The sequence below is a fragment of the Rhamphochromis longiceps genome, linkage group LG4, assembly GCF_057381845.1.
Source record: "Rhamphochromis longiceps isolate RC_006_pf linkage group LG4, R_longiceps_female_GT1.1, whole genome shotgun sequence".
Classification (NCBI taxonomy): Eukaryota; Metazoa; Chordata; class Actinopteri; order Cichliformes; family Cichlidae; genus Rhamphochromis; species Rhamphochromis longiceps.
The window spans coordinates 13,750,441-13,772,237 of NC_140560.1; the positions used below are offsets into that span (position 1 = coordinate 13,750,441).

Sequence of the window (21,797 nt, forward strand, 5' to 3'; positions counted from 1 at the left end):
TTTGCTACTGCTGACAAGAAACAAACATGGTTACGATAAAGCACATTCATTAACTTGTGTAAAAAACACATGTATAATACAGATGGCAGCAATACAATACTGCTCTCTAAAGCAAGGCGTGCCAGTTAGATGAGACTAATTTGTGTCTTTTGATCCTGCTACAATGTTAAGAGAATCACTAGTAGATGATGATTGCATTGGTGTCTTTATTTGCAATAAGAAGAAATGGGAATGAGAGGAAGAAAAAAAGTCAAAAGTGAAAAGGATAAAGACTGAGACGAAGAGAGGACAATGGAATGAGACGAGCACACAAAAGAAAAGCAAATGGAAGCTGAACAAGAAGGGGATGAATGTAGATAGCAAAGCAAAGAAGTGAATTCCTCCCTGCTGTGTTATCCCATTCCTCCTTTTGTGGTTCCCCTCCGTGGCACTCATCTTCCTCTTTATTTCATCTCTGTTCCTGCACAATGTTGAAACTGCACAAAGATTTGAAGGAAGGTATTTTTGGGACTATAAAGCAAACGGACAGATAGAAATGGAACAGTGGGAAGTTTATGTGGGAGAATGATGAAGGGGAAACGATAAATTTCACAGAGAACAGGTCCTTCTCGATTATTTTATCCTCTGTGATGTGTAAGCTTGATAGTGTCTGTAAGATAAGAGCTGAAAAGTCACTACTGAGAAGGACAAGGGCCATGGAAGAAATCAAAAGATGGATAAAAGAATGGGAAAAACACTTGGAACATCCCAAACACCAAATAGTGGCTGGGATCTCACAATTTATAACGGAGAAGTAAAGAAAATTAAAGTTTGTATTAGAATACAACACCTTGAATGAAATAATTGTGTAGTATAAGGTGTATATCCCTATTGCTTGTTATTAGTAACCACACAGACATGCACGTAGGATAATTAGGACAGTGATAAAAGTGTTTGAACTTCCTGTGTTATTGATTGATGATATAGTAACAAGGTAGGGCTGTTCGATATAACGATATATATCGGATGACGATATACAAACATCTATCGTTTCATTTTACGCTGTCGTTTGTTTCGTGGTGTTACAAGATAAACTGTTTACAGCAATATTTTTTCATCGTTTTGATGGTCACTGTAGTGGTTATATTAATTTTCTCTCTTTCTCTTATATTTAATATAACCACACCACCATCGCGTGTCCGCTTGTTTATTTTCCACATAAACCTTTCACAATAAAGCTCAAGATCCTGTTGAGGCTTTTCAAAATACACTGAATCACATGAAAGAGTATGCAGTGTTTACGGATGGGAAGCAAAAAAGGCCCGGCAGGTGCTAAAAATAAACCTTAGACTCAAACGTTAGAACAGGCTTTTCCCTGCAGCACGCCGTGTAATAAATATTCACAAAGAAAACGGCGGCCGTTACAACTTATGTCTGAAAATGTATCGTTTCATGCATCGGTTAAAACATTCGACTCCAGCTACACAACACGCAGCTGGAAACACTTCACGCAAGTCGAGCTGCTCGAGATTCACAGAATTTACAGAAAATGTTACATTTTTGTGATTTATATCGTTATCGGACGATAGATGTCTTATATCGGGATATGAGATTTTGGTCATATAGCACAGCCCTATAACAAGGACATTATAATATGCTAATTAATCATCTATGCGGGCCTCATCAACTGGTAAACATTTGATGAGCTTAATTTTTCAACTCAAATTTGCTCTGTTTACAGATGGCTATCTTCACAGTAGTGAGCTAGTTGTGAATACAGAGCTCCCATGGAGAAAGCTAACTGGATGATACAGATTTTGTCCTTTAACCATTTAGAAATGAATGGCTGTTTTTTTTCTGTTAACTTAAGTGACCTAAATATCACCATACGTGGTTTAGTAGCAGTATTTATCACAAAGGATCCAGATGTCTTCCTTTCCAACTTTTCATTAAACCACCATGAACAGCTGTTTCAGTGGAAACTACCATTAACTAAATAAAAAAGAATTAACTGCATTCAGGCTGTAAAGCCTCTTCCTTCAATTTGTTAAATTGCAGGTAAATGCCTGGGCTGTGTTTTGTGACATCCTACAGTTATGAAGGCCATTGCCAGTTATTGTGCAGCTAGTATTTAAAACTGAGGTCCAAGATGCTGTAGAACTATTAGAGTTTGAAAGGGTCTGCTGCTGAGTTCAGTCAATGTAACAGAGTTGCTTCCTTCCCTTTATGGAGATTTGCCCTGCAGAAAGCTGAAAAAAGTGCATAATCGAAGCATACTGAACTCTGCTTTATAGGAATCTTTAGTAGCTGCGATATAGACGAATACTTATTTATCATTTTAAATTGACAGCATTTGGGCTTTTGCAATTGTAGACTATTTGAAACCTTAAGTGTTGAAGTTAAATATCATAGCTGGCCAAGTGGAAGGAGCTTTTAATTAAGCTGTTTGTACTGTTGCATTTGTTTGAAGCAGCCGAAGAGGAAAATATGAGACTGAGGATAACACGCATATTTATTTCATTGAAAAATACATGTTGCAATATGCTTGTAAATGCCGTAGTTAGTTCATAAATATTCTAGATAGATAGATAGATAGATAGATAGATAGATAGATAGATAGATAGATAGATAGATAGATAGATAGAGAGAGCACAGGGTGAGTGATAATGCTTTCTATTGTGTGCGCTTCAGCAAACAGCTACATGTAAGCAGTTGATATTCTGTCAGGTCGACTTGTAGCCAGCATCAGTCTACAGTGGGACAAGACCATTACTAGGATCACTGGAGTGAAAATAGAGCCCATGCTGGACGGCATGTTCCCAACTCCATGTAGACTGTACACAGACTTATACCCACACAAATATACACAGTCACAAAGAAGCTCAGAGACACACAATGCGACTCACACAGTCAGCGGAGTTTAACTGAAGTACTTTCAGAGAAAATATAGACGTAAGTATATCCACTTGCAATTGTGCCTTCACAAACCTCCTACAGAGCCTCCAAATTGCAAAGTCAAAAGTGACACAGATTGTTGTTAACAGCCCACAGCTAGGCTCAAAAATAAACCTCTCATTATGAAGCGATCACACTCCATTTATCTGTATTGTGGTTTCTCTTTGAACAGACAGTGAACTGTGGTGCTTTAGCTCTTTATGGTAAACGTGCTGTAAACTCTCGTAACGTTGGTGCGCTTATTTAAATGAAAATAAGTCTGTAGGATTGATGTTTTTTGATATAGGTGTTTGCTGAAACATACATAGATAAAGTGTTTTTGTTTTAATCTACCAGAAACCTTGACCAATCAGAAAGAGCAGTCTGTATACAACCTAAAACTCAACACCCAGGGAGAAAGGGCATAAATAACTGAGTGCAACAGAAATTAGTATACAAAGATTGTATCATCTTGAAACTTAAGATGCATGAAGATCAACCTAAAGTAAAATGTGGAAATTACACCTTTGAAGACGTACAGATTTTGCATATCATCTGATTATCTCACATATTTTGGTACTAATCAATTAAATACGTTTCTTAAAACTCTTTCAACAGTTTCCAGTATTTTAACAGTGTGCATAATGTACACACCAGTACTGTATATCAATTATCATGCACATTTTACTGCCCAGTTTTTGCCACAAAGAGTGTTGATGTTGTGCATGAAACATGAGAGGGGAACCAGGTAGAAGGAGGAAATACAGGAAAAAAATGGGAAGACAAACAGGAAATTAGAAATAGTGAAAGAGAAAGGAAGGGGGACGTTTAAGATTCAGAGAAAGTCTGGCAATCGGCTGATGTGGTTCACAGCCACTGCAGCAACAGTTGAGCTTAAGAACTTCAGGGCTCTGCAGCAGTCTGGTCTCACTGCTGCACTGAGGTGTGGTGTGGAGTTACAATCACAACGCAACTGATACAGCCGTCTCTAATAGGTAAAAAATTCACACCGTATAAGCGGAAATGCAAAGTATTGATAAGCATTTCCAGAAGGACGCATCAACCAAGAGTAGCAATGATGAAAGCAAAACAGTACTCTATTACAAGTAAAAGATATTCATACATAATTTTATGGAAATATAAGCACATAAAGACGTGATATCCAGAAAACTGAATGTGTCAGTCTAGTTTCTGGATAAAACACATGGACCTGATATCCTCCAGGGCAGCATTCCAATAACTGAAACACATGAAAGAAAATTTTAAGGCTGGCACATAAAAGTCAGAGTCAGCTAAAAGCAAAATGTGTGCTTTAGTGCTTTTTATGTTTGCATATTCTCACCGCTTTTAGAGTTGAGCTGCTGGTGATAACTTTGGCATTGTTATGTGTTTTAAACTGTGGATTTAGTGGCAAAGTGAAGAACAGAAACACAAAGTGAAGTCAGTAATGGACTTTGATGGCACAAACAAGACTGAGGTAGAAAATATTCACAACCGTAAGCATCTCCTTAAAGAAGACGATAAAACGGATAAACAATAATTCCTTGCTGATTTGAGTTAGCTGTGCACTTTGGGAAAGGCAAAGTCTATTTTTCATACCGCAGCAGCATCAAAGAATTTATTTTCAGATTAAGCTTTGAGGGAGACGTGCATTTAATGAGCTAACTCAGCCTTGCTGCGTTTTCGAGATAGAAGCCAAAACACGCTTATGTTAATGAAAGGTGAGAATAACAACAGCACTGACAACAAAGGCGATATTAGCACTGCTGCATGCTTTACATCAGTGATGAGTTACAGACACGTCAGTTGGAAGGACCTGGTTTTAAGGCATTCCCTGTGTTTGTCAGGTTTCGTCACTAAACATCTTCATGGTAACTACTTTACACATTATTTTGTTATCAAGTTGTTTTTTCCTGGTGTTGTTCTGCCTGTTGCAGCAGCTTCCATTGTGGTTGTTTTATTTATAATGACTTTATCATGGAGCTTCATGAAGTGTCACAGAGCATCGTGGCGAGACATTGTCACATTCACACTTCTCAGACCACAGTGTGACCTTACATAGCTTCAGGACTTTTTTGGAAAGACAGGGATGTTAATCTAAAAAGAAATATGGAGGGATTGCAGCGGTTGTGATTGAAAAGTGGTGTTATTCCAGACATACGGTGAGTAAAATTAGTATTGAACGCGTCACCAATTTTCTAAGTAAGTATATTTCTAAAGGTGCTATTGACATGACATTCTCACCAGCTCTCGGTAACAACACATCCAATCCACACATCCAAAGAAATCAAGCTATAGATGCCCATAAATAAATTCATGTACAGTAATGAGAAATCACACAGGGAAACAGTATTGAACACATGAAGAAAGGGAGGTGCCTATTAGCTGGTTCAGTCCCAACTGATGGCCTATAAAAACGTGTCTTATTACCAAGGTGTCACACAAGAAACCGCTCATGACGGTTAAAACCAAGACATTCAAAACTGTAATGTTGCGAAACATACTGATGGCATTGATTAGAGAAGAATTTTAAACTACTGCAGGTTCTGGATTATGGCACTGTTGGGGTCATAACCCAGAAGTGGAAAGAACATTATTTCACTATAAATCGACCAGGTGGAATCAGTAAGTAAAAATCTTAAAAAAGTGTGTTTAAAGTTTGCTGAACAACATTTAGACAAACCTAGGAAATACTGTGAGAATATAGTCTGTCAGATTAGACCAAGATTTAACTCTTTGGATGCCAGAATAGACACCATGTTTGGAGTTCAAACGGCACTGCATATCACCCCAAAAACACAATACCAACAGTGAAGTTTGGAGGCAGGAACATCATGGTGCGGGGCTGTTTTTAAACATACAGCATTGGCGCGCTTCATATAATTGAATGAAGGATTAATGGAAAAATGTACCCAGACTTTCTTGATAAATATCTGCTCCCATGTACCAGGATGATGAAGATGAAACCAGGGAAGACAGTTCAGCAAGACAATAATCCCAAACACAGCCAAGGAAACTCAAGTGGTTTCAGAGAAAGAAAAAGAAGCTGCTAGAGTGACCCAGCCAATCACCTGAACTGAATCCAAGTGAAAATCTATGGGCAGAACTACAACTCAGAGTTGTCCCAGAAGGAACCTGCAGGATTTGAAGCCAAAATTAAACCTGAGCAATGCATGCAACTAGTTTCTCCATTCAGGAGGCATCTTTGAGTAAACACATGGTTTGGATTCCTCCATCAGCTGACGCAGCAATCATTAAACTGACTGTAGCCATGATTAGTGGCTTATCCACCTGACTACCCCCTATTCTAATTACTGGATGTGCAGCTGATCACTTTCTCCAGTATTCAGTTCAATTCAGTTTTATGTCTATGGCGCCAACAACAGTCACCCTACAATAGAAGAGCAGCCATCTGCTATGACTGGCTGTTGGTGAGGGGATGAAGACAGCAGTGCTTTGACAAGGACAGATACACACAAGCTTCACCATCTCATACAACAAAAACTGCATTAATTTGAGATTTAAGATCCCCTTATTATATTATATTTAGGTTTGTATTCATTAATCTCTCTCTCTTTTTTTTTTTTAACCTTTTTGAGCTTCTTTCTATGACAGTTCATGTTTTGGCTGCTGTAACACTGTAGTGCCCTAAGTTTGGGGATAAATAAAATATATATCTTGTTATTTTAACAAATTTAAGTCTCATCATCACCCTATAGTCTAAGAAACAAACCAATTACACTAATTGCACTCCACAACCCACTAAGTGTTGTTTCATCTGGTTATTGCTTTGACTATTTCAAGAAAAGCAGAAAAACAATTGGAGCTGTGTGCACATATTTATCCAGTGGCTCTAAACACCTGTCAGGCAATGATAAAAAGTGGCACTGTGCCTGAACAATAACTGAAATTGAAAGCACTTTTGATGAAACACAATACTGTAAAGGAGGAGAATGGCCGACGGAAACGGTTGTTTAGATCCCCAGTGTGTCATTCAATCACCTGTAACCTTGAACACGCAGCCCTCCAGTGGAACAATTTCCGATAAGTGGTGCATTGTGCCCTGTGTGTGTGTATGTGTGTAAGTACATCTATCATCCTTACAAATTGGGGGCAACATGTTGCTACTTTCTACTCTGTCTCACTTCTTCTGCCATTCCCATAATTATTTTCACCAAGTTTCATGTGTGCACTTCACGTACTCTTGTGCCTGTAACTTTATAACCATATGACATGAGACTAGAGATGGACCAATCCGATATTACGTATCGGTATCGGTCCGATACTGACCTAAATTACTGGATCGGATATCGGAGAAAAATAAAAAATGTAATCCGATCCATTAAATATCACGAAAGCACCTCACAAAACTTGCAACACGCCGTAACTCACCTCAGAACGTTAGCACGTCGGAGCAGTATGCATCACGTGATAGAGCCGCTGTGGCATGCGGGACCTGTCGGTGGTCTGGATAGCATGTGGAGCTTCGCTAGCAACCCGGCATTTCATCTCTGACAAAGTTATCCCGAGAGAAGTAAAGCAAGTGTGTAAGTCCATCTCTGAATGTTTGTAGTTAAGCTTAACTAGCGACTGCCTCTCGCTCTCCGGCTGCTACTTCAATCATGAAACTGCTTAATGATCAGCTGATCGGCTTTTCTGTCGCAAGTCCGTGTCTCTTGTTTGTTTTTGGCCCACTTTGCACCAGAAAGAGGAAACCAGCGGCTGAACAACAGCAGCACGTTTAAGCTTGATCAGCTGTTGTTAGAATTTATTTAATATTACTTTCTACTCCAGGATCTTTTTCTACGTAGCTGACGCTGGTAACTGTGCAGGGGCGGATCTAGCAAAGTTTAGCCAGGGGGGCCGATAGGGCATTAACAGGGAAAAGGGGGCACAAAGACATACTTTTCTTTCTTATTCTCATTTAAAATGTCTGGCTGTTATTAAATAATTATCTGAATCTTACACCCAAAGTTTTAATCTGATGTAAAATGTATAGAAGTCCATTATTGTATATAGTAACTGTTAAGTCTAATATACCCTAGTAAGCTATAGTACTTTTTCCTTTGGGAAGGTACCATCTGTGCAGTCTGCAATTTTGTTGAAGAGAGATGTTGAATCTATTTAATATTTCTTGAAAAATAATTGATTTCTGTGCATTTTTTTTCACACTGCATCAAATTAAGGTTGATTACGTCGATTAAGCATCATGAGGTGGAGCGTGAGGGGTGGTTCCCTATTTTTTATTTATTTATTTTTGTTGTTGCTGGGAGTTGGAACCCTATTAGTTAGGTTGCTTAATATTTATGCTAAGTACTCTTTAAAATACCAGAATAGGGAGGATGGTGCAGGTTTGAGTTTATTAGATTGATCAGTATTGCTGAACTATGAAATATTTTTTTTGCATACAGGTATAACAGAATAGCTTTAGTGTAGTTGTTGTTTTAAACTTGAGTATGAACTTATACAAAATGCAGCAAGATATTTAAAAAACAGTTTTGTTGATTAAAAAACATTATATCGGATTCATATCGGTATCGGCAGATATCCAAATTTATGATATCGGTATCGGTATCGGACATAAAAAAGTGGTATCGTGCCATCTCTACATGAGACACCGGTTGATTCATTTTATTTCTAATATTTACTAAAATTAACATTAAATGATATTCAGACCAGAGCCCACTTACTTAATGCAACTGCAACTTGGACTTTATAGAAAGGTTATAAGAATAGTTCTATTTTGGTTTGTTTCCAGCATTCACCGAAATTGGCACAGAAATGTTAAAAATGGTTTTTCGTTGCATCCAATCAGCACTGGCAGAAAAGCTACCGAACAGGAAGCCGGAGCATGTTTCGGTAAATCTTAATTTACTGACATCAAACGTAGTGTTTGATGTCAGTAAAAGAAAAATTGTACTACTAGACCAGTGAGGTTGTATCAATTGGCAAAAACAGTGGTGCCAGTATAAATGTCCCAGCAAACTTGATATGTATAAAAAAAATATGTGAAACAGTATTAATTGTTGAGAGAGTCTATGAGTTTGAATGCACTTTATTTGACCTGTTTTCATGCTGTGCTTATCCTGCTAACTCTGCCATTAATTCACAACATGCACTCGGATTATTAATGCTGTTGCTTGTTAAGTATTGTTTTATGATAATTGCTTAATGCGCCACTGTGTTTTGATTAATGCTGTACAAATAAACTGACTATAGTGTGCAAGGTGGGCTTACAACAAGGCATTCCCAATACAAGTGCCTTCTAATTTTTGGCATTATCAGCATGTTAGCCAATGTGCTTTCTGCATAGATTATTTGGAGACATATCTTTAGGCGTTTTTTTTGTTTTTTTTTTGGTAATGTGATCTTGTACAGGTCCATGAATGGCCCTTGTCTACAGCAACTTGTTTTCCTCCAGCGCCTTCAGTGCTGCTGCAGTCCACAAAATCACAAGCTGAGCTCTTATTAATGTGGTATTTTAATTCCCTCAGATGAATCACGTATCAAAAGATACAATTCATTTTTAATTTTGCTTCGCAGCAGTTCCCACACAACAGGTGCAGACACAGACAGACTGACGGCAAAGCAAAAATACCAAGAACCACTGGGGAGGCGAAAAGCTATGCAATAGAGGAGGGGGAGAGGGCTCACTGTAGGGTCGTAATGAGAGGTTTGTGTGTGTGCCCAGGTGCACATGTGTGTCTTCTGCTCTATCATTGCACCACTGGCTGTTGTGATTGCTTGACCCAGGGTTTCAGCGCATTACCACCTTAACAGCTTTGTGGCTGGATTTATTCGTTGACTGCACACACACATGCACCCAAACTCACATACACGCATAGATTTGTCGCCCGCAACCAGGTGAAGGTGTCTCTCGGTCAAATGTATGCAGGCTGAATATGAATTTTCAGTTGTTGATGGACATGCAATCGATGTGATAAACAGTTTCACGGAGGCGCAGCCTTTCCTGGCAGAAAAGTGTCTCTTACAGACAAAACAGACACTACACTCACTGGCTACTTCATTGGGTACAAGTGTTCAAGTGCAATTAATGCAGATATCTAATCAGCCAATAACTATCTCTACATGCATTTAGGCTTGTAGACATGTTTGACACAACCTGAAGTTTAAATTGAGTGTAAGAATGTGGAAGAAACGTGATTTAAGTGCCTTTAAGAGTGACATTGTTGTTGATGCCAAATGGACTGGGCTGAGTATTTCAGAAACTGCTGATCTACTGGGATTTTCCTGCATGACCATCTCTAGGGTTTACAGAGAATGGCCCAGTAAGTAGTTCTAGTTTATCAGGCAGAAACACCTTGCTGATGCCCAAGGTCAGAAGCCACAGAGCTTTGTGCTAACAGACGGGCAACAGAATGGTCAACAATTGGACAATCCGATTGTTCAGTCTGACGTCACTAGCCGTGTCTGGACCTAAACTCCGCTGCAGGTCCATATATCAAACGATCACTATGGCATTACTGAGAGTTGAAAAACTGTCTAAAGTCTTTCATCTTTAATAAAATGATCAGCATTCTGCTCTACCAGGTGTAACAATTGAGTTTAACATCCAGGCATCCATGAAAATGGAATTTATGACATTTAACGGAGTTAGAAGTTAGCAGGGAGTTAGCTCGCTAGCTTCTATCTAAATACAATATAGCATGTCCTGACTGCGGGGTTTTGGAAACAAATTAAAACGTACAGCTCTGCTATCACTTCCAACATAAATGAAGACAGAAAACTAAAAAGCAGTGACATTTGTAGGGTTACTGAAGTTTGGCTAGCTGGTATATAATGATGTGCTACGTGACCGCTAGCGACACAGCTATGTTAGCATACTATAAACAAGCTAACTTTTTTTCCACTCGATAAAGGTTAACGTGAGTGTTCTCGGTGCTCAGGAACAAATGTAATCGCATGGCAGGATGCTGTAAAAGGACCAAACTTCAGCCAGGAGAACAACTGAGATAATCCATCCACAATACGAGGTTAGTCATTCATATACTGCTGCATGGGCTGGGCTGTAGCTACATCCTAAGGTTTTAAAAACTGAGCTTAAATAAATGATTAGAGGTAATAAAAGCCGAGGGAGGTCAACAGTGATCACTGACTGTTTTAGGAGCTTTTTGAGATCAAATAGAAGAAAATACATAACATTAAACATGTTAACAACACAAAAGCCATATTAAACGCAGACTACTTTAGGCCCGGAAGTAGGATTCATCGCGTCATCACTGAACAACCGGATAGAAGATTGGAAAAATGTTGTATGGTCTCATGAGTCTTGATTTCTGCTACAACATTCAGATGATAAGGTCAGAATCTGGCACTGCCTTGTGGCAGCGGTTTAATGCCGCAGTCTGCCTAAATATTTTTGCTGAATATGTCCATCCTTTTATGACCACAGTGTACCCATCTTCTGATGGCTGCTTCCTGCAGGATAACATGTCATGTCATAAATCTCCAATAATTTTTAAACTGGTTTCTTGAACCTGAGTTCACTGTGCTCAAATGGCCTCAGCACACTCCAATAGAGCACCTTGTGGTTGAACGGGAGATTCACATGGATGTGCAGCTAACAAACCTGCAGCAACCGTGTGATGGGATCATGTCAACACTGGCTGAAATCTCTGAGGAATGTTTCCAGCACCTTGTTGAATACGTCATTAGCTTAAAAGGCAAATGACAGTCCAACATGATGCTAGCAAGGTATACTTTATAGTGGCTACTACTGTCAGCAGGACTGATAGCCTGTTCACACTCCCAAACTATCACATACTGAACCCTGGTCAGGATCTGTTGCCTTTACATTGTAACACAGTGAGTTCCCTTTCAGTGTCATTTTTCAATAGGGTTCGATAGGAGTCCCTTAACATCTGACTGCAGGGGAAAGTGGTCTGCTGGTGTCATCAATAAGGGAGCACTAACCAAAGAGTGTCATGGTAAACAAGTTAATGTCAGAAAAGCAAACAGTGATAGAAATTATAGAACTGAAAAAGAATGGTAGGTTTGTGAAATCGTAGGAGATGCCACCTCACGCTGGACGTCGATATTAAAGAGGTACCTGTGTGTTAAAATATGGTGTTTCTCTGTGGCACATTGTGAGTGAAAATGTCTTGGAATCCCTCTGGATTAATCATTCACTCATCGGAAAAGCTTCCTTTCTCATGGCTTGTTCCTCTCATCCTTCCATCCACCACATAATAATGCTACTACAGACTGTCCTTTCATTACTGGTCTTTGGTCACATCAGTGAAGTGGTTAGCTCATGTGTCATATCTCGGGTTCTCCTCTTTCTCCTATACCAACACACACTCACACACATACTTTGGCAGATATGAGGTAAATGGCTGTGTTTAACAATGGGATAGTAAAATGAGCGAGTCCCCGGTGTGACTTAATATCATCCCTCTGTTCCCTCTGGATATCTTCTCACTCCTGGTTTTGTCCCTCTCCTGCAGTGGTCATCACTCTGTCTCTGACCTCTTTCCCATCCTGTGAGTTAATAACAAGCTTGCTTGGAGACCTTTGCTTGAATCCATGATGTCTGCATTCATTTTGTGCTTCCATTAAAGGCAAGCATGTTCAAGGTGAATGAACAAGTGCTTCAAAAAACACATGAAGACAGATTTGCTTTTACAATAGTGTGAAACTTTAAAACTATTGAATCTGTTAAAGAAAGCAAATCAAATGTTCACCTTGTGTCGCTATTATGGAAATTTTACCTCCTCGCTGACTGTCAGACTCATGTGACATTTAAACACAAGAATATCTTTTCCTGTCTTTTTTAGCTGTCTCTATGATCATGTACAACCCTTGAAAGTTTTACATTCTGAGCATAAACCAAACAACAAGCCCTCATTCCAAAATGCAAAGATGCAAGTAACATGGGCCTACAGCAAACATAAAAAAAACCCCAGTTTATTACAGTTACATTTAGATCTTCTTCAGTACTGTGCACACTGTCTCACTACAATAGCTTAATAGGATACTTGATTAAATTTTGTTTTTCTGAACTTTTCTATTTCAATATAAGGATGATAAGTTTAAGTACACAGGCAAAATATTGGATAATTATTATTCGGTTCAGAAAATGTATATTATGACATAAAAATATATATTTCATTTAAGAAAAAGGTATACAGTATTGTCTCTAAGATAAATAAATACATTATGGCATATAAAATATCTGATAAAAGAAGAAGATGTGACATGTTCACTGACTTGCTGTGAACCGGAAACTATACCTCATCATAGAAACAACCTGATAGCCTGACAGTACCAACAGTATCAGTATTTGCTATGATACAGCTATTAACTGTGATAAATGTGCAAAAACTACAGATCTGTTGCTTTCTGTTGCAAATCTGTGGCCATCCACATAAACATAAATTCACATTAATCAGAAATAAGAGAAGAATTATTCATAACACAAGGGAAAAGACCCAGGGAAACCGAGTTAACGATAAAAACCGATAAAAACCCTGAAAACCATAAATTTCACAGCCGAGCCTCAACTCTCATAACTTGGTATCAAACAACTTACGGACCAGTACCGGTTGATGGCCTGGGGGTTGGGGACCGCATAGAAACACATTGAGCTCATCCACACAGACTGACTCAGATGTATTGCACCATGTTGGCAATCGGTGTGAGAGTGATTCCAGTCACTCCAAGTCAAAACGTGATTGGTCAGACTAGACAACCTGGGCAATGGCTTTGCCTTTGCAGATGTACAATTGGTCACCATAACTACTCCAAATGGGTTGGCGAATGCAAAACAATTCACAGCAATTACCGGCAACCCCTTATTTTTGCTGGTCTCAAGGAGGTTATCCTATGTTTACTCTTAAAGGGAGTGAAGCATTAGACGAGATAATGTGATGTTGCTGTAGTATCTAAAAATCTTCTGTTGGTTGTCTATGTAACAATACGTATATACTGTATGCAGTACTGGTCTTGGCTGATATTAGCTTTGTTTACTGATATCAGCCTAACAGAAAGCAGTGGATGATGTTTATCTGCTGCGTTGATTTATGTCTGGCAAAACTGTGACGAAAAGTAGAAATACTTTAAAACAGTTAAATTACTTTTATAATGAGTATGTTTCCATCGCCTGGCATAACATAGGAAACAAAACCCTAAACTGACAAAATGAGATATTTTATTTTAAAATGAGCCTACAATAATGAACAATCTAACTGGCACTTCTTTGATTTTGCTTTTTTTGGAGGGAGTAAGTGGTTTTGCTTGTTTGTTAATAAAAATGCTGAAAATGAATATTAATTATTTTAATCTGGGGTGATATTTGCTTAGACTTAGAAAATTGACTTGATTGTTTTTTTTAAATAAATTTTGCATTACATGAAAAATTTGCACTATTACCATGAAGCTGTTTGCTTTATTATAGGATGGACAGTTACAGTAAATACCATGTGATCAACCTATGTCACTTCTATTCTGCCGATTAAAGGGATACACGTAACATTTCTGAACATTTATTTTCACATTATGCCTTGAATGTGGTGAAGACAGTCAACCAGATTTCCGAAGGATTTCTCAAATAATCCTTGGACTAAAGAATTCAAATTCACGCAGTTGTTTGATTCGGGTAATAAAATGTGCCAAGCGATGCCATCTTTCATTGTGTTATTGGTGGCATGGTGCAGTTTAACATTAACAAGTGCTGATGTCTACTGCTTCTTCCTTCTCCTCCTCTTCTCCTCTTCATCATGCTTTGGGGAGGTTGAGAGGAAACGCGGCGATGACAGGATTTTAAAGAAGCTCTTACTCTTAACACCCAACAGGCTATCCGGTCAAACCAAGCACTCCCTCTCTCTCACACACCCACACATCCACGCACATACACCCACCCCCACCCCCACCCGTTCTCTGTACTAGAATTAGCCACTGGCTGCATTCCAGTCAGATCCGCTCAATATTCCACCCTTCCAAAAAAAAAAACAAAAAAAACCTCTCTCTTCTCATTGCTCTCTGGAGGCCACACATTGCCACAGTCATAGTTGTGTCACAGCAATCAATCACCCATCAATGTGAAACAGCTACACTGATGCAGAGAAAACACAACGCAACCTCACTGTCATTTCCTCCGAAATCATCTGTCCTTTGGAATCTCCATCCTGCTGCCTGACCTCCATCCTGTGGTCTTTCGCTCTTTCCCACCCTATCACCATATCCATTGCTCCCTCGTGGTTGCAAACTTCACACCCATTATCACCTCACTGTGATTCACTCACTTTATTCATTACCGAGCTGGTGACCTTCTCAGCCATGTGTTTTCCCATTTCACATATGTTGAGAATAAATACTTGAACATTCAGAGAATGACTTGGACACGGAGATGGGATGTTATGGCTGTGAATTGAAATGAGTTTCAAAGACATGTTTGCAAATAAGCAGGGTTATTCTCACAGAAAAGAAACTTTCTTCTTTTTCTGTGATACAACTCCATAGTTTGACATTTCTCTCTGGCTGAGAGCACAGGAACCCCACCCATCATCAAAATCGTTGTTTGCAAGAAGCAACCAATCAGGAAAACGCTGTCTTAAAGGGAGTGCTGTCTAAAAGAGAGAGGATACTAGGTAGGGAGTTGCACAAATACCCAGTCATGCAAAGCTACGCTAGTAGATTTAGTGGATAAAATGTAGAGCTGGAAATTACCAAAATGAGTCTAATAAAATTTGGTTGCACTGCTACTTTGGTTCTGTTGGAGTTGCATGCTAGCCCTATAGTCTGCTAAAATCAGAACCAACTTATTGTCTGAATATGTAGGTGTGGCCAGTAGAAGGTTAGCTTAGCTTCACATAGAGAATACTACCCAGAAAAGCAGCTTTGTTAACTGGCTGCTAGCTTTAGCAACTTTAAAGACATTTATCTCTCATTTGGCAAAAAACTTAATTTCCTCAAAAATATTTTTACTTAACTCTTTAGTCGATGCCCAGTATCATTCATCTATTGCATATCACTTCATTCATTGTTTTACTTTTCTCAGTTCCTACCTAGAGTTGGTCATGTCGGTCTGCCCTCCTTGACTCTTCTCCAGCCCAAGTTTGGTGAAAATCCCCACCAGCACCATGATGGCCACCACTCCACAGATAATATACACAATCATGTGGGTCCGATCCCGGTCCGGTTCCTCCTGGGCTTCTGTAACAGGTGCCACCGGTCGTCCCGTGTTTGCCCACACAGGTGTGTCATAATTTGAACAGGATGTCTGATCCAAACTGTGGATTTTGAACTGGCAGCAGAAGCGGTAGAAGCAGGAACCGCAACAGAACAGGTAGATACCTGCGTTACAGTTAAAAGGTGGGTCCCACTGGCCCATCACATCATAGTAACCCCAACAGCGGTTATCCCCAGTCGGACCTGCTTGCTCCTCTGTGTCTGGTGTCGGGGTTATTAGCGCTGCTTCTGGTGACGTAGATGGTTCTGTTGTCTGGTTGTTGGAAGAGAACTGCGCCAAAGCCTGACCTGACGGCTGAAAGTTCAGACCTCCCAGAGAGATCAAACCCAGGAGGACGGCTAAAGATAAGTTCACCAAGAGTGGATGAATGATGGCAGCCATCTTGGTCTTACTCCAGTATCTTGTGATGTTAGTCCTGATGTGTAAGAGTTAATGACAGTTCCAACTGAAAGCACCTAGGTGTTAGAAATAAAAGAAATAGAGAGTTAAATATCCTCCTTGCCCAGAGCTGTTAGTTATAGCAAATAAATGAATCTTTTTGCTGTGCAAGCAGTGCAACTTAATGAGATACAGTATCAGTGAAACAGGAAGCTGAAGAGGAGAGATCAAGAGATTTTTCCCAGAGTGATAATCTGAAGAAGCATTTTAAAAAAGCCTTCATTAACTAGTTATTAAAATTCCGATTTACAGAAAACTAAACTGTCACTGTGGGAGCAGAACAAGTGAGGAAAAAGAATCTCCCATTTTAACATGCTCCTAGCTAAAGTAAACGTGGGCCCTTGTGAGCGGAAACTCACATGCAGAGACACACGATAGTCCTCGGCAGTTAAATACGTGTAGGTGTGTGTGTCAAAGCGCATTCTAAAATTTCTGTCACCTTTTACAAAGCCATATGTCATCGGCAGACAGCAGAGGCGGTTGTAGACAAATCCAAAGCTGGTGGCTTGGAGGGAATCCAGTTTAGGAGGCCGCGTTACCTACGGATGAACTCGCCTCTGGCATTTCTGACAGTAAGCTCCCCCGCAGAGTGAACGAATAATCCGCAAAAAGTGGGAAGTCTGGGGTCCTGATGTTGCTAGCTGTAAAGGCAGATATCTCTGAAACCTGCAGGCAGTCATGGGTTCCCACGTGGAAAACTTTTCACTCCAAAGATGGACTCATATTCCGGTGTGGGGAAAAAACTCTAATGCTCGGCAATGGAGCCAAATCAGTTGCGATATCATTAAAAAGAAAGAAAAGGGAATAAAAAAAAACTCTGATCAATAGTTTTTCACTTAAGTTGTCTTCGTCACCCACTACTCCCTCTTGAGATTTAACTTGCATCCATCATCCTCTTACTCTCACCGTCGGCGCTCACAGAAAGCTTTTTTATTTTTGTAGTGGGCATCTTTTTGCTGTCACCTGAGTCCACTTTGGTGGGTGTTTACTTCCTCTCCTAGAAGCGCAGCTCCAGTCTTTCATCCACTGAAGTTTTTGTATTGTTAAATATTCAGCTTTTATGACTAAAGACAGTATTGGATAGTTCCTTTCTATTTCCAGTCAGAGCCAACAGGTAACAACAGCTGTTCTGTTTTTTTGGGGAAATTACTCCAGGGTCTCGTCAAGCTAAAATCCTGTGGTGATTACAGTCCAAAAGCGTCCCTCTTGCACCTGAGGCGTGTTTTCGCGTACACGTAATCTCACATTCACTTTGTGAACACATACAGCTCCAATCCCCCTGGTGATAGCACACTGTCAGTGTCAGTCTCTTTTAAGCGACCCACAAGAGTCCAGTGGTTTTTCGTGCTCTGCGGGCACCGGGCTCCTGTTGCTGCTGCTCTGTGTGTGCTCCACTGAAACCCCTCCTCTCCGTGGATCCCAGGGTCTCTAACAGACCCAGGACACCAGCTGGGTACTCTGTCTATCAGCCCGCTCAGTCCTGCCCTTCAAGTGCTTAGGCGAGGAGAGATGAGAGAGAGGGGGGGAGAAAGGGGAGGGCTGATGTCGTGATCTTAATGTCTTGGTGCTGCTGCAGCCGAGACTCTGGAGAAGCCGTGAGAAAGATAAACCTGTCGGAAATACTTGACCAGGAGTGGAGTGGTTTGTTCTTTAATGGCTGTGTCTGCTCCTGTGTTTGGCTCAGTCTTTTCTTTTCTTTCTTTACACTCTGATCTCGCTCTATCTTCTCTATTTTATAATTTTCTCTTTTTCTGTCTCTTCCACAACTTACCTTACTGTTTGCCCACAGCCTCTAAGTAGGGCTGTTTGTTGTTGCTGAGGAAATATCACTGTGAGGTCAGAGAGCCCGTGGACTGCCCTTTGCACTTTCAGCCAGCGCACTTGCACGAGCCTTGCTGGAATAAATATTCCCGCAGCCCAGCTGGATGACAAAGACAAGTGGAGATGCGACAGCCAAACAGCAGAGTGGCACCGAGGGCAGATCAAAAAATATCCTGTTTTCAAAAGAAGCCCCCTTTTGGAAATATAGAGCTGCGTGCAGCAGAAGAGCTTCGCTCTTGCTGGTTCAACTATTCAGTTGGCAGGTTTTTCAATTTTTCCGTTAGCATCATTGTATATATATTTTTTTTTAATTTGTCTTTTTTCCCCACTGAGAACAAAAAAAAAAGAATGAATTACAAAAAAGCTTAAAGCATTAATATGCAACAGTTTTTAAGCAAATGTTGCACATTATCCCCCAATTTTCATACATTTTGCTGTCAATTAAGTCCTTTGTCCGGCTGCAGCTTCTTTGAAAACAGGCATAATTTGATATATATGTATAGGAATTTTATATATATATCATATGTATGTGTTTTCACTGGTGATCTGCTTGTGGGATGCTCCAAACAGAAGTGAAGAGCAAAGGAGACGCTATAAATGCTCTTTTTATTCCATGTTTCCCCGTTGTTGTTGTTGCTGCTGCTTCCTCATCAGTGTGTATTCCATCCTTTCCTCGTCGCCTCACTCTGCTTGCAGCGGGTGTATCCCGTCCACTGGTGATGCTCGCAGTGCTGCTGCTGCTGCTGCTCTGGCAGGACCAGATGACAATATCCCGCGCACTCTCGCTCTCACTCCTCCCTCTCCCAAGTCACTCCTCCCTCTTTTGCTCACTCCTCCCCTCCTTCTCAGCATCTCTCTCTCTCTCTCTCTCTCATACACACACACACATACACACACACACACATCCATACTCACTCATATCTTTTGTGCGCAAATGAACACAGCTCCCGCTTGCTGACTCTCCCTTTCACTCTCCTCCTCCCTCCCTCATTATGTGTCACTGACACTCTCTCCCTCTCTCTTTTTCCCTCCTCCTGATTTTTCCTGTGTTTTTGTCTCGGCCTCGTCAACACTCACTCTTTGTCCCTTTTGTTTCAGGTTACCTCTATTTCTGTCCTTTTTCATCTCCGTTTGCCTTTTGTCTTTCTAACCTTTTCAGTTTCTTTTATCTATGTCCGGTGCCCTGTGCCTGGGTTTTCATTCTTCCATTGTTCCTATGCTTTATCCACTCTCTTTGCCCATTTTTCCATGGTTCTCCCTCCTCTGTGCTGTTTTCCTTTTTCCAAAATGCCACAGTTCAACATATAGGAAGAATTGATGCTGACTGAGCAGCACGTTGTAATGTGCAGGAATGCTGGTGTGTTCATCTGCAATGTGTGCGTGTTTGTGCCTCAGCGTAATTACTGCGCTAATACCTCTGCACAGTTCGTCTTTGTGTGAGCATGTTTGGACCATGCGTGGCACTGCAGTCTATTAGGGCTGATTTAGGGAAAGAGCGAGCGGTGGTTGAAGTGAGAAATGGTAAATGGTAAATGGCCTGTATTTGTATAGCGCTTTTCTAGTCCCTAAGGACCCCAAAGCGCTTTACACAACCTGTCATCCACCCATTCACACACACATTCACACACTGGTGATGGCAAGCTACAATGTAGCCACAGCCACCCTGGGGCGCACTGACAGAGGGTGTAAAGAAGAAAGGAAGGAAGGAAGGAAGAGGAAACAAGACTTAGATAAACAGAGAGGAAGGAGAAGGAGGAGGCAGGAAGAGAGAGAAAAGAGGGGAGGAGAGAAGAGGACAGCGGCTGCCAAAGAAAGAGGGTGGCTTGACAGAATAGAGCAGGGGGAGGGAAAGAGAAGAGGAATTATCATAGGAAAGGGAGGGGGATTAAGAAACATGGAGAAAGCTAGTGGAATAGGAACTGACAGAGGGATAGTAGGAGTGAGGGAGGGAGCGAGAGATATACATAGGAAGGGAGCAGACAGGTAGGAGGAAAACCATCTCAAGGGAAGGTGACATTGGGCGTGGAGAGAAAGAAACAGGAAAGGCAGGAGAGGAACAGGGACGGACAGTCTCCAAGAAAATTTCCAGGATGAACCGAAGAGAGATGGCGAAGCAGACGATTATGAATTTTGAATACTTACAGATTTAATGCGGAATGTGAGCCAGATTTTTAAAGAAGCAAAAGAAGTAGTGCCTTTGGGTCTGGCTTTGAAGGGGCCAAGCATCATCATTTTTGCATAAAAGCTTTAAAGCTTTCCTATACTTTCCTTCTCACCCCCTCTCTATTTTATCTTTGTTTATCTTCTTATCATCCATTTTCTTTTCCCCTCTCTCACACATTCACTACAGACTCTTGTGTTTGAGTCACGCTATCCTTTGTTTTTTTTCTCTTTTTTTTGCCCCTGCAAGCCCAAGGCTCATGTTCTCTTGCTGTGTGTACTCTGTCCAACCCTCTCGGCCTAAATTCGCTTAAAATCTCTGGCAAAGCGCGTCAGGAGTTATGTCAAAGAAACACACATGTGCATACTTCAAAGGTACACGAAAACATTCATGCCGACACGCACGCTCCGGTGACTTCACACCACCGCTACGTGGCACAAATCAGCTAATCCTCCTCCTCCGTCCTCCTGTCTGGCAGTGTCCTCAGCATATTTTCTCTCATTTAAAGAAGGTCATTAATTAAAAGGAAAGAAAAAAAATTCAAAGTCAGTGTGATTGAAAGCTTGGTGTGCTTTCAGATAGGCAAGATGCTGCTTTTCAGTGGTCAGAAAGGCAGTGAGACATAGGTGCACAGCGTGTTGGCTGAAGAGCAGGACAGGAGGCAAAGAGGGATGAAAATGGATGAAGAGGTACAAAGATGGCCCCAGGGGAACGATGGCGGGCAGAGAACAGATTGAATGGGAGATCTTAAATCACTTCACTTTCTCTCTTCTTTTCTGCATGGCTATGGTCTGACAGCACGCAGACTCCCATTTCTGCATTGCATAGCTTTGCTCTTTGGTGATGTTACCTAGGATGCATACGCATGTATTATTTTCTCCCTTAACAAGGACAGCCTTACAGTAACATTTAAGGACCTTTGTGTCAGATACTGAGAATGCCAGCGCACACATTTGTGCTCTACAAAAGACATTTGATTTACAGAAAGTTACAATGCACAAAAGTCAACAGCATGAATGTGTTGATTGAACAACTTGAACACATCTCTGCAGAACTGCCGTGTTACAGTTTGGGTGAGTCTGCTCAGGTAACCTTGGGTTCCAATAAAGTAAATTTTGTACTCAGATGCTGAAGATGCCAATTTTTTGTAACCGCATGGACTTTTGGGTTTAATTATCAACTACCATACAGATGTGTGTTAAGTGGACAGACCATCAGTTCAGGTCTGCGAACTAAAACTCTCCTTAGCATTAA

General features: G+C 40.6%; 1 protein-coding gene across 1 annotated transcript in view; it reads right to left on the bottom strand.

Annotated features, from left to right (window-relative positions):
• Positions 1-17,748, bottom strand: part of LOC146671199 (protein shisa-8-like) — a 56,272-nt gene extending 38,524 nt beyond the window's left edge. Inside the window, exons 1-2 of the mRNA XM_085405045.1 lie at positions 17,001-17,748; positions 15,939-16,578 (exon numbers count right to left, since the gene is read on the bottom strand). Coding sequence (XP_085261171.1) covers positions 15,939-16,504 — 566 coding nt within the window. The 5' untranslated portion in view covers positions 16,505-16,578; positions 17,001-17,748. The remainder of the gene's footprint in view (positions 1-15,938; positions 16,579-17,000) is intronic.
• Between the last annotated feature and the right edge of the window lie 4,049 nt (positions 17,749-21,797).